We start from the raw sequence: 12,786 nt of genomic DNA, 5'->3' as shown, positions 1-12,786 counted from the left end.
TCCTCTCCCTCTCCTCTCTTAACACTCCTCTCCCTCTTTTTCTCTACAACGAACACACACAAACCCCCACAAGCACATGCAAGCTTAATATCCAACATCAGCAACTAGTTATAAAAGGCAGTTATAAAAGTTTGAGCAAAGTCTATGGACATCACGACCTCCAACTTAGTCAAGCTTATTGTAATAGTTTGCTGAATGTGTGATGACTCGGTCAGAAAATGATGTTAAAACGATGAGTACTGAAGAGCCTGAAAATCGAATGAAAATGATACGGTGGTCAAGGCTAGTGGCGAGCACTGTCTTTAAGACAAATTTGTTCCTGCTAAGGTGCTACGTCTAAATCCATGGATAGAATGATCGGAATCCCACTGAAGAAGCGCTATAGTTGTTGGGCCACGCTAAAACTCGTGGTTTTGTACTTTCTATTATGGAAAGACTAACTCAAAAGATGATGAAAGATTAATCCTAAACTTCATCATAGCAAATTAAGTAGCCCTCAAAATGAATTAGGGACACCATGCATATGAAGGAGTTTGTGAATCTTTTGAAGAGTCGCTAAAGGAAATGACAATTATTCATACAAGTAGAATCTTTAGAAGAGTCGCAAAAGGACATGACACAATTATTCATACAAATAGATATCACCGACTCGAGATTTTCCGCTTGACCAAAAAAAAAAAGATGACTTATCGAACTCTTTGATTTTCAACAGCCCCACTTGAATGATGATAATTGACGGGATGAAAAAAATGCAAAAACGATGCAGATGGCAAATAGTGTACAAGTGGAATTTTCCCTTGCATGGGATGGGTAGCTGTGGCGTTGAACCTTTCTACTTGAATTACAAGTGAAGACTATCGTAATTTACTAGCTAATCAGTGGGTATGATGCCTTGACTTGCTCAGCCATTTTGTAAACCAAGACAATAGAAACCCTCACAGAATCTTTACGTACACATTGTGTTCTTACGGTTGTTAAGCGTTTTGCCCTTGAACACCTTATCTAGTTTCAGAAATGTCTCAAAGTTGTGTTTCTGCAGTCCAAGGAAATTTTTCGTTAATTACAAAAGAAAATAAAAATAAATACAAAATAGGGATTTAAAGAAAAATACCACGTGATGAAAGAATACTCATTTCTAAAAAAGAAACACCATGCTTCCATATGGGAGCTTCAAATCTCAAAAATCCTCTCTCTCTCTCTTCGACATCAAACCCATCGTTGGAAAATTTCAATTTAACAATCTCTCTCTCTCTCTCTCTCTCTCTCTCTCACACACACACACACACACACAACATGCGCAGTCTCTCTCTCTCTCTCTCTCTCTCTCTCTCTCTCTCTCTCACACACACACACACACACACACACAACATGCACAGTCGTCTCAACACTTACGATCTACTTTTCACATGATTTTGGCTAGAACAAGTTGTGATTTGGATATTCTACTGGTTTGGTGAATAAAATTTTGTGAGAATTCATTCTGAATTAATTTTCTCATTGAGTCGGCTCCACTTAATACTCACACAGGTGGTTCTTATTTGGAGTATCCTGGTGTACTCCACTTGGTTTTAAGAATTGTTAAAAGTACAGGTTACCCTTAATGCCCTTTGGACTCATCAGTAGGGCCTGCGGTCTTGTGACTATATACTAGGGTGACTTAAGTGTAACCGTATGCACATGATCTTTGCAATCTTCGTGTCTTAGCAAGTAGTCTAAACTCTTTTTATATGGATTGCTGATATACCCAAATAAAGGTAGGTACTCGATCCAATATTCTATTTTTTTATTCAGCTCAAATCAAGTGGTCACTCAGTTTTTTTTTATTATAAATTATTGAACGACTAAGATCATCTGTGCGGGATCCGAAGTGGGCCTTGTGTGCCCGTCGGTATGCACATAGTCGGGTACATATAGCAGGACTCGATCAGATGAAGCCCCAACCCAGCTCGAGTGGAGCTCACATATCTCATCTGTATACAATTTGTACCCCTCAATTGGTACTAGTACTCATGGTATTATTGATCTCTTCTATCATATGAGACGATGATGCATTTTTTTTTGGAAAAAGAAAAATTACAATGGGAAATCAAGATGGCAAACGCCTCTTCTGCGTGTTGGAGCTTATTGTACTCCAAGATAACTCTTGAAGTTCAAACCAAGAAAAAAAAAATGCTTGAGAATTGTTTTCAGATGATGAAGCATTCGTCAACGATAGGGCGTCGCGCCTTTGAACAAAAGGTAGAGAAAAAGGCTTACAAAGGATTTCCAATAAGAAAAGGAAGAAGACCCCATAGCACTTAAAACGGGGACGGGGCTCTTCCTTAGAATGATTATGTGCATGTTAGTTTCTTTTTTGAAGGGATAACTGGCAACTAACTTCTACAGCTAATCGTTGGACCTAAAATGTTTTGTCCTCTTGATTCACTTTCTTCCCCCCTTTTCCCTCTCCCACGGAGTAATATTTTACACCCACACACGTACTAGTAACTATTTTTGTACGCGTTCGATGCACGGGACAAAAAGAAATTTTGGGTAGACTCGACACTTCATCGTGAGAACCACATAAATGTGTGGTGGAGAGATAAATTGGGTTTTTGCGTGCCAGTGTCCTTTGAGCATTGAATAATTTTTTTCTCAATATATATATTCTCCTAAAATCTCTCTCTCTCTCTCTCTCTCTCTCTCTCTCTCTCTCCACATTTCTATAATATATTAATAGATTAATATTTTCTCGTCCCATTTTGTTGGTTCTGCATGAAAGGACGTGCAAGTTTTGGTTCAAAATATAAAGTACTTTTGTGCGCAATTTTTTAAATTTCTTGGCATCAAATTAAAGATTTCAATTAGTTCTTTTATTTGGTGTTAACAAACTCCATATATAAACCTTATTATTGATCAACTCCCAAGTCCCAGCCAGCCATCTAGTGATTCGAAGACTTAGTCCCATGCACTCACTCACCATGTTTCCTTACCTCACCTCAAGCAAACCCCATTTAAACTTCTCAACACAATCAAGCAAGTTCTAAGGGGGTAGATAATAATTTACGCACGATCAGATTAACAAAATAAAATCTCTCATACATGGCTTGAGTGTTCTTTATTCCTTGAAACAGTTTAATAGTACAATACTTGCGCTTGCAAAATGATAATTGGTTCTGTAATAAAATAAAAAAAACTCGAAAATTCCAAAAACTAGATAATACTCATGTATGATCCCATTACTAGATGTTTAATTAACCCTCTTGCAATCAGTCCTTATCTCCCCATTGGTTCCAGTCAATGGACTAATATTTCCCATGTTGATAATGGACTGCCCAAGGCTATCAAATAAGTCACCCTGGCTACTACCAAACCGGTTAACAATGGCTACGTACGGTATCAGACCCGCTAGTCGAAAACAGATCCTGGTCGCTCTGAAGAAGCCCGTGGTTGTTCTAGATGTTGGTGAAGTACTTGTTGTCGAAGCAGATAGCATCTCGCACCATGGTGAGTGTTCGATCGAGTTTATAGCTTATTAGGCTAGCGGGACCAAGCAATGCCGCTTGTCTTGTGGTCTTGAATCATTTATTCGATCTGTCGACTAAGGGAGATATCTCTTGTTTACAGATTCCCGCAATATCCCGCAATATAGCGTTTTGATCAAACCTTGAGCATCTAGCCTTAGAAAACTAGATAAGGACCAGAAGGTTCATTGCTCACTTACGTCATTTCGAGTTTTGAGTTAGCCGGCTTTAATTCTTTTTCCGGGTGGGACCTAAGGCTTCGCCGTTACAGAAAACCGCCCGAAGGCGGATCAGAGTAACAAGTCGTCTCCGGTCGGTTGAGGGGGAGGACAACAACTATCGTATCTCGATCCGGCCGGCCAAATAGCAGTATTGGCTCTCGTTCTTTTTCTATAGCGAACAAAGGGACTAACTAGTCGTTAGGCCTGAGAGTAGCGGAACAAATGGCTTATTGAAAGGAGGGAGCAAACAGACTCATAGTGATGTCACCGGGAGCATATAAAGCGTGAGGTGACATTAGCATACAAGGAAGTGAGTGAACAACCCAAAGAGGAAAGAGACGGGATATAGGGAGTGCACCGCTCGAGGAGTGGTGTGGGGGTGGTGGGGTCGAGGTTGTTCAAGGCGTTCCTGCCCACATTTTCTGGGCACACTTGGCGAAGCGTTTCAAGTGTTATATAAGTTGGGTCCAGGCTTGGGTCTGCGTTCCGCTGATGATGTTGAAGTTGTAAAGCGTATCCGAAAATAACAAAAGATACATCCAAGGTTACATTTCGGTCCTAAATTTTTTTTTGCCTATATATAGAGAGTATAAAAAAGGTAGCATATTGCAGTAAAGGCAAATTGCTTGACCTTTCTGGATAAGGTAGTGATTTTCACTCCTTTTTCTACTATCCGCACTTTTTTTTTATTCATTTGAATTTACTTTGTTACCCTTTCATAAGTTTTCTTTTCCACAAATGAAGGGGCAATATAGAAATTTACACCAAGTAAAGACAAAAAAAGGAGTGTAAATGTTAAAAAAATGGGAGTGTTAAAATCAATTTCCTTTTGGATAATCATGAATTTCACACGCAAAATATAATGTATTAGGATGAATTTTTTTCCCACCAATTTAAAGTTCTCATTAAGAAGAGAAACTTGTGTAAGTTTTTACAAAAAGAAAAAGAAAAATACATATTTTCTTCATGCAAAATGAACAATTATCCAAAAAAAAGATTGAGCAATTTGGGAATAACGGAGTACCTTCCATCCATAGGAAGATTGTAACTTGTAAGGCCATTTGTTAGAATCGAAATTGGTACTTGACTGAAGTATGAGGGTTGGTGAGTGAAGTAAAAAATAAAAGGAGTAAAGAGATACCAAGTGTAAAGTGCAAGGGTGCAAAGTTCAATTTACCCAAATTTGTCTTGTGGAGTATATAAAATTGATGGGCGCCTTCGTTGTTTGATTGAACGTGCATGTAAATCTATCTCTCTCTCTCTCTCTCTCTCTCTCTCTCTCTCGTTTGTTCGCTTGTATTTCAGTCATTTGTCTCACTTTCTCAAGCTCCAATAATAAGTTCCTCGCACATGGATTCAAGCGTTCAGGTATAAGATAACTAGGGTTTTTGTTTTACGTATATATTTATAGGATTTTTTTTTTTTAGGAAATTGAAGGAATTGTTCTACGTCTCAATGTTGTCATTGACTAGAGGTCTATGCATGTGCAAGCCGAATTTTGATAGTGTTTTCCGACAGTCATGAAATTTAGATTTTTGTCTTTTTATATTTTACTTTTCCCCCTCTTCCTTGAAACACTGTGAAAAGTACAGAAACAAAAGTAGAAGCACATACGTTTTTTCTTTTACTCCTATCGTAACTCAAGAAAAGTTTTTTTTTTTTTGCTCGGCAAACGAAACTTTTTATTAAATTCGACGGGGTACATCGATCAAAAACAGTAACTATTACATGAAACTACAGAGCTATATCCAACCAAGATTGGATAGGAACACCTCACTGACTACCCTCCTTGTCTACCTCACCCTACAATTTCACTTTTCGGATCCCATCCAAATATCCTTTGAAGTCCTCTACCGTGTAGAGCTTGATGTCAAATTTGGCCTTCGTCCACATGGCTACCTTAGTTTTAATTAGGTCCGCCACCTCCACAGCCTCAGTTGTTACCCTGTTAAAGATATACCCATTCCTTGTTAACCAAATTGACCATAACGTTGCAAAAAAACACACTTCCCAAATATTTTTCTCCAAGTTTCGGAATCTATTCCCAAACCACCAACTTGCTAACTCTTCCAATGAGGCTGGACAAACCCACTGGATGTGCCACCAATTCAGAATTTCGGACCATACCACCCACGAAAATCGACAATGTAATAGCAAGTGTTGAGGAGTTTCCACATGAAGGGCACACAAGGGGCATGCAGCCAAGTGAACCTCGGGGATTAGATTCCTATCAAGAAGAATCGACCGTGTTGCAATTCTATTCTGAATGGCCATCCATGAGAAGATTTCCACTTTAGGAGGGCTCAAATTTCTCCACACCGATCCCAGAGTAGTATGGCGTGATTGCGACTGCATTTCCCACTTCTGATAGACCGACTTAACAGAGAAAATTTTGTTTGCCGTCCAGTTCCACTGCATCAAGTCAGATTTTGAAGGATCTAAGGTCACCCCATTCAATCTTTGTTTCAACTCCTCAAATTGGTGATGCTCCCGTACACGCAAAGATCCCCTAAACAACAGATTCCAGTCACCATGACTCCCTCCTCCACAAATATTACTTAGTACCTCATTCTGTTGGGTAGAACGACCATATAGTCTTGGGAATTCATCCTTAATCGCAGTATTGCCCAACCACATATGCTCCCAGAATAGTGTATCGCAGCCAGAGTTTACTTGCACCTTGAACCCCTCCCGAATAGAAAACCCAAGAACCGAGTCATTTTCCCCAACTGAGCATATGTCCTTCCATATATTAGAAACTGATCCAGAGAGTGGAGTATATGGGAGCCAACTCCTCCGATCCAGATTATATTTCCCACGAATAACCTTTACCCACAAGGAATTTTTATCGTTACTAAATCGCCACCACCACTTAGCAAGTAGAGCCAAGTTCTGTTGAAGCAATCTTTTAATCCCTAATCCCCCATTTTCCTTCTTCAGAGTAATCCTCTCCCAATGGACCAGGTGCATTTTCTTTTTATCCGGTGTATCTCCCCAAAAAAATTGCCTTTGTAACTTCTCCAGCATTTTTGCAACTGCCACTGGCATTTTGAAGAGGGACATGAAATAAATAGGCAGAGTGCTAGAGTTGTGGTTGATAAGCGTAAGCCTGCCCCCTGTAGAGATGGTTCTCGTTCTCCAAATACTTAGCCGCTTTTGAGTTCGTTCTAGAACAGGCTCCCACGTTTTGATTCTCCTCGGATTAGCACCCAACGGAAGCCCAAGGTATTTAATTGGCAAAGATTCCACCCTACACCCCATCACTCGTGCAAGTGCTTGAACATCCTCCCGTTGAATCTTTACACCACAAACGGAGCTTTTAGAATAGTTGATCTTCAAACCGGACATTAACTGAAAGCACCTGAGAATTCTCTTAATGTTCCCCATCTCCTCCAAATCATTGTTGCAAAAAAGGATTGTGTCATCGGCAAACTGAAGGTGAGAAATAGTCACTCCATTACTCCCTAGCTTGACGCCTTTAATTATGTTTTTCTCTCGAGCTCTTTCCAACAAAATATTGAGTGCTTCAGCTACTACGTTAAACAAAAAAGGAGATAAGGGGTCCCCCTGCCTCAATCCTTTCTGAGTTTGGAACTCCTGTGTAGCTGACCCATTAATCAAAACAGACATAGAAACTGTGGAACAACACTCTCTGATCCACCCACACCACTTATCCCCAAAACCTGCCTTCTTAAGCATATAAAGTAGAAAACCCCAATTTACACAGTCATATGCTTTTTCAAAATCCAATTTAAGAATGAGACCTCCTTGAACAGAGTGTTTCCAACTATGAATAGCTTCATTGGCAATCAAGACCCCATCCAATATTTGTTTACCCCCAACAAACGCAGCTTGAGCCTCACCAATGATAGTAGATAGCGGTTCTTTAAGCCTATTAGCTAACACTTTGGATAGGATCTTGTAAATGCTTCCCACCATACTTATAGGCCTAAAATCCTTAAAGGTAGTGGGACAATCAATCTTAGGAATCAAAGCTACAAAAGTAGAGTTAATACCTTTCGTGAGCTTTCCATTCTGATGGAATTCTGAGAAGAATTGAGTTATGAGGTCCTTCATGAATTCCCACCCTTTCTTGATAAACGAGAAGTTGAAACCATCCGGACCTGGAGCCTTTAGACTGTTACACCCTTTTAGAGCCGCCACAATTTCCCTTTCCTCAAACGGTCTTTCCAACTGTAATGATACATCACCGGGCAAATGTCTCTGAAACTGTCCCCCTAACGTTGGCCTCACCTTCCTTGCTTCTGCGAAGTTATTTTGGAAATGGACTACGGCAGCTTCCTTAATTTCCATTGGGTCCTCCATTACTCTACCATCAAATTTGATGGACCCAACCAAATTCCTCTTAAATCTGTTATTTGCCATAATCTGGAAGTATCTTGTATTCTTATCCCCCAATTTGAGCCACCTAACTCGTGATTTCTGCCTCCATAATGATTCAGAAAGTTTATAGAGTCTCCAATATTCTGCTTTGGTTTTGCATCTCAATGCCTTTTCCTCTGGATCAAGTGGTCTGCCTTCAGCCACAATATCAAGCTGATGGAGTTTAGCTTCATTGTCCTGAAGGGCAGAGTTGACATCCCCAAATTCCTCTTTGTTCCAGACTCGCAGCCTAGCTTTCATGGCCTTCAATTTCTGGACGAGAACAAATCCAGCCCACCCTACCACTTGTACCTCATTCCATGTTTCTTTGGCCAAACTCATACATTTCGGGTTGGAGAGCCAAATATCCATAAACTTAAAAGGCTTAGGACCCCAATCCCTACTATCATCTCTAATTGTAACCGGGCAATGATCAGAGATTGGCCTCGGCAAGCCCCATTGCAGAATATTAAACTTTTCAAGCCACTGTTGAGAAACCAAGAATCTGTCCAGCCGGCTATGAATAGCATGGTTTTGATAATTGGTCCAGGTGTATTTTCTGCCAAGCATGGGAATGTCTATCAGCTCCATGCCATTGCAAAAATCTATGAACTCCCTCATACCCCTATCGAGACGTGAGCATCCCACCCTTTCAGAAATCGCCCTTATCTCATTGAAATCCCCTCCTACGCACCATGGGACATTTGAACCAGCCTTAAGCTCTACCAATTCCCCCCAGAGTACCCTTCTAGCCACAGAATCACTAGGAGCGTACACATTTACAATCGAACACGGAAATTCATTGTATAGCAGTCCAGTCATGAGAATAAATGATCTTTGGACCACAACATTCGAAGCAATAAAGAAATCCTTACTCCAAATAATTAGCAAACCCCCCGACGCACCCACCGAGTTGGAACACACAAACTCCATATTGGCATTACCCCAGATTTTTTGAATAGCCAAACTCTCCACTACCTCCAATTTGGTCTCTTGGACGAACATCATATCCGGTTTCCGTTTCTTAATAAGCTTAGCCAAAAAACGTTTTTTAACAATACTCCCTAACCCTCTAATATTCCAAGTTATAATCTGCATTTAAAACAAATAATACCTTTCTTACAGCTCCACAAATTAGTTACACAGATAACTAATTCCCTTCCGCCCTCTCCTTCACTAGAGAGTATTCCTTAATCTCCATTTCTATCATTCTTTTTAAAGTTTCAGAATCATCAGGTAAGAAATTGATATCCAACTCACCTCCAATGGCCATAGTTGCTCTGACCTCGTTAACAATTGTCGGGCTTACTTCGCTGAAATCCTCTGAAGACGAATGAGACCTTTCCTCCGAGCTAGGATCTCGATCCAAATCCTCACGGATCCTTAGCAGATTCTTCAGCTGTCTTCGCCTTCTTTTCCTGCATTCCATATTGTTGAGGTCCACCAGGAGGTTAATGCCAGGAATTTGAGAAGCTCTCACCGCCAACTGGTTCGAAGAGCTGCCCTCTATTGACTTCAAGACTGGAGACAACATGCCCAACTGAGGGCTAGCAGTTCGAAGCCCTAAAGGAGAGCATCCCCTCTGACTACAATCCAGCTCTTCATCCACTCCTAAATGACCCGCTGGCCCCTCAGTTGGTTTAATAGAAGTCTGAATTTTGTTTTGGACTTTGGATGGAGGAATTAAGTCTAAGTGGGCCAGGAGGCCCAATTCAGTTTCTTGGACCACTGAGATGCCCAATTCCGATTCTTGACCAACCGAGAGGCCCACCTTAGATTCTTGACCAACTGACTCCTCTGCCAGCAATTCAAAATCTTCTGAAACCAACTCCATGTCCCCTTTGTCAACCATTAAATGCCCATCTGTTGCCACATGCTTAGGGCCACCAACCCTATGACCTTTTTCCTCCCCTTGAACCGTAGCATAGTCAGAGTCCCCTGCACCTTCACCTACCCCTTCTATATCATTGGTTCTGCCCTTTGGAAGTATTGCCATGTCATCATCTTCTTCCACCACCCTTTTTGCAACAGAGCCATTGCCAACCTGCTCCTGGGTTTTGAAACTCGATTTGTGAGCAAGATGAATCACCTGACTTGGGAGTTCAACGTCATCTGGGTTAACAAACGAAGAGATTTCCTTAACCAAAATGTCATACTGAACTCCTTGAACCACCAGTTGGATCCACCGTTCTATCTTGGAAACTTCTTCCGTTGCTATTAAAATTTTCCCTTGTGCAAAAGACAAACTTCTCAATGTATCCTCATGCACTGAGATAAAATGACCCCAAATTTCACCAATTCTCTGAAAAGTGGTGTTGTCCCATGCATTGAGAGGAATCCCATGACAGCCTAACCAAACAAACCGTTCATGGCTAGCTGGTTCTCCACTCCATGGTTTCACCACCTCGAACCATCTTTTCATCCACGGCCCTTTAATAAGATCGTCCCTAACTTCTTGGCTTTGGAAAGTTATTAGAACAGACCTCCCTCCTAGAGCTCTGAAATCAGCAACCTTATCCGTTTCCAATCCGAAACTTACCTTTAAAGTCATCAATGGAACCACTCTGTGCATAACCGCCACCGCGCTCCGGAAAAGCCACCCATTCCCGACGGGATTGATCTTAATCGAGACATTAGTGCTGGGTTGTTTAGAGGACTCGCCATTTACCACATCGGCAAAAGACAAGCCAGTAGGCTTACAAAACCCCACTGGCCCCAATTGGCCAGCCTTCTTAATCATCCCTTGATTAGCCGTTTGGTTTGGTCCGCCCCTGTTCCTGTAAGCCAGCTCTCTGCTTTCAGGAACCATAGATTCCTTCATCTTAGCAATCCGACCGAAGCTTGCCTCCTTGACAAATAGCTTTTTGTCCTCCACCCATAACCCATTCAATCTAGACACTGCCATGGAAGCTGAAACATGACAATGAAACCTGACAAACCCAAATCTATTCCCCGTACGTTTGCTTCTCTTCCATGGGATAAAAGCATCCTTAACTACTCCGAACTTGTTGAATGTTCGTTGTAACCACTGTACATCTTTGTTGTCCGGAATATTGTCGACAAACAGCGTAAAGATCTCCGGAGCCCCGCCTCCATTGGTAGTTTGAACCCTGTGGCTCTTGATCACAGGGATCCATCCACCTCCATCTCTGGCCTGTCCTCTCTCTCTCTCTCTCTCTCTCTCTCTAGACATTTTTATGTAACTCAAGAAAAGTTCTAAAGGGTACGTGCAATGATCATTGCTCTTTTGTAAATACTAGTAAAGTCGTCTGTTGCATGTGAAAGATTTGTCATACATTTTTATATTTGGAGTATAGAAACAAAAATATATACCACTCTAGGCCTGCCCTTTTTTATATGTGCTATGATCATTGCTCTTTCCATCTAGGGGTAATGTATGGTTCTTCAGATATTTGCTGTAGAAGAAATAGTAACGAATAGTAGTAGTCTGTAGAAGAAATAGTCAGTTACCGTACTACTAGATATTTGCTGTTTCTTAATTTTGTTATTCAAGTGATGATTGGAACACTTCAGTTAGTGTTTTATTTGTGGGTTGGGTTGGGTTGGGTTAGGAGTGGATGTTTGGTTACTTATATAGTTCTACCGATCTAATCCTACTTGTTGATAATGCTATTCTTGATTTGAACCGGCCACCTTTATGCAGGAAATGTGAAGCAGGCGGGCGAAACCAAGATGGACACTACTAGAGATGACAAATTAACGAGATCCCCTTCCAGGAGCTAGCAGAGATCGATACTGGTGCAGGATAATTACTAGCTACTTTCCTTTAGAATGATTGGATATGAGTTGCAATTAATTTGAATCATACGTATCGCCCTTCCTTAATGCAGCTGCACATGGTTTACTTGACCGGTGGCCCAATAAAGGGCGATGGAGCTTCCTTAGCTTATCACAAGAAGAAGTTCCTGGAAAAAGTTTTTGGCAGGTGTGAAATGCTTTGCCTAATTATATATGAGGATGTCCTCTATTAAGTTTACTAAACTTGCCTCTTTAATTGGATGTTTTCAGTCGTGCTGCTGAGATAATCATCATTCATAGCCCCTCCAGGTTTCAAAATGCATTTGGTGTCTGGCTTACAGACGAGGAGGTGGACACACTGCCTGCTCTGTGTGTGTGCGCGCGTGGCGCGCACGTACCTACCTCTGTGTGCATGTGTGTTGCGAGCTTTTGTGTGTGTGCGCATGCGCGCTTGTGCTGAGCAAGTTGATTTATTTGCTTGCAGGGCAGGATGAAGTTGATTATGCCGAAAACGGTGACTACCATTATGAGATTCTCTATTAGATATTTATGAAGCTGTAATATTTTTATGAAATCATGGTTTCGATACGTACGTAACAAACGAGTTGGTACACGTGTGTTTAGTTCTATCAGGAACAAAACAAGTGCGCGGACATCCTTGCCAAGAAAGCTCTCAATCATGCTTTAGGATTTATTTGTTTTTGTGTTCCACCTTATGTGGTGGCTTTTCAATTACATGGAGACATCGTAGGAATTAAATACTCCAGACTTATTGTTTCAGTTTAATCTTATTTCCCGCGTTCATTACTAAAAAAAAAGGGTAGTGATTTTGCCACACCATTTTTTGATAATGCCACACCCTGCAAGTGTATTTTTTGGTACAAAAATACACTTGCAGGGTGTGGCATTATCAAAAAATG

At 41.0% G+C, this 12,786-nt stretch overlaps 1 protein-coding gene across 1 annotated transcript in view; it reads left to right on the top strand.

Moving 5' to 3' along the window:
* Positions 1 to 12,425, top strand: part of LOC131314145 (uncharacterized) — a 30,643-nt gene extending 18,218 nt beyond the window's left edge. The window contains exon 9 of the mRNA XM_058342635.1: positions 12,351 to 12,425. Within this exon, the coding sequence (XP_058198618.1) occupies positions 12,351 to 12,409 (59 nt within the window). The 3' untranslated portion in view covers positions 12,410 to 12,425. The remainder of the gene's footprint in view (positions 1 to 12,350) is intronic.
* Positions 12,426 to 12,786: the final 361 nt, after the last annotated feature.

This window comes from Rhododendron vialii, chromosome 13a (assembly GCF_030253575.1).
Source record: "Rhododendron vialii isolate Sample 1 chromosome 13a, ASM3025357v1".
NCBI classification, from domain to species: Eukaryota; Viridiplantae; Streptophyta; class Magnoliopsida; order Ericales; family Ericaceae; genus Rhododendron; species Rhododendron vialii.
Note: the sequence above shows the minus strand (reverse complement) of the source record. Positions and strands in the feature narration are given on the sequence as shown.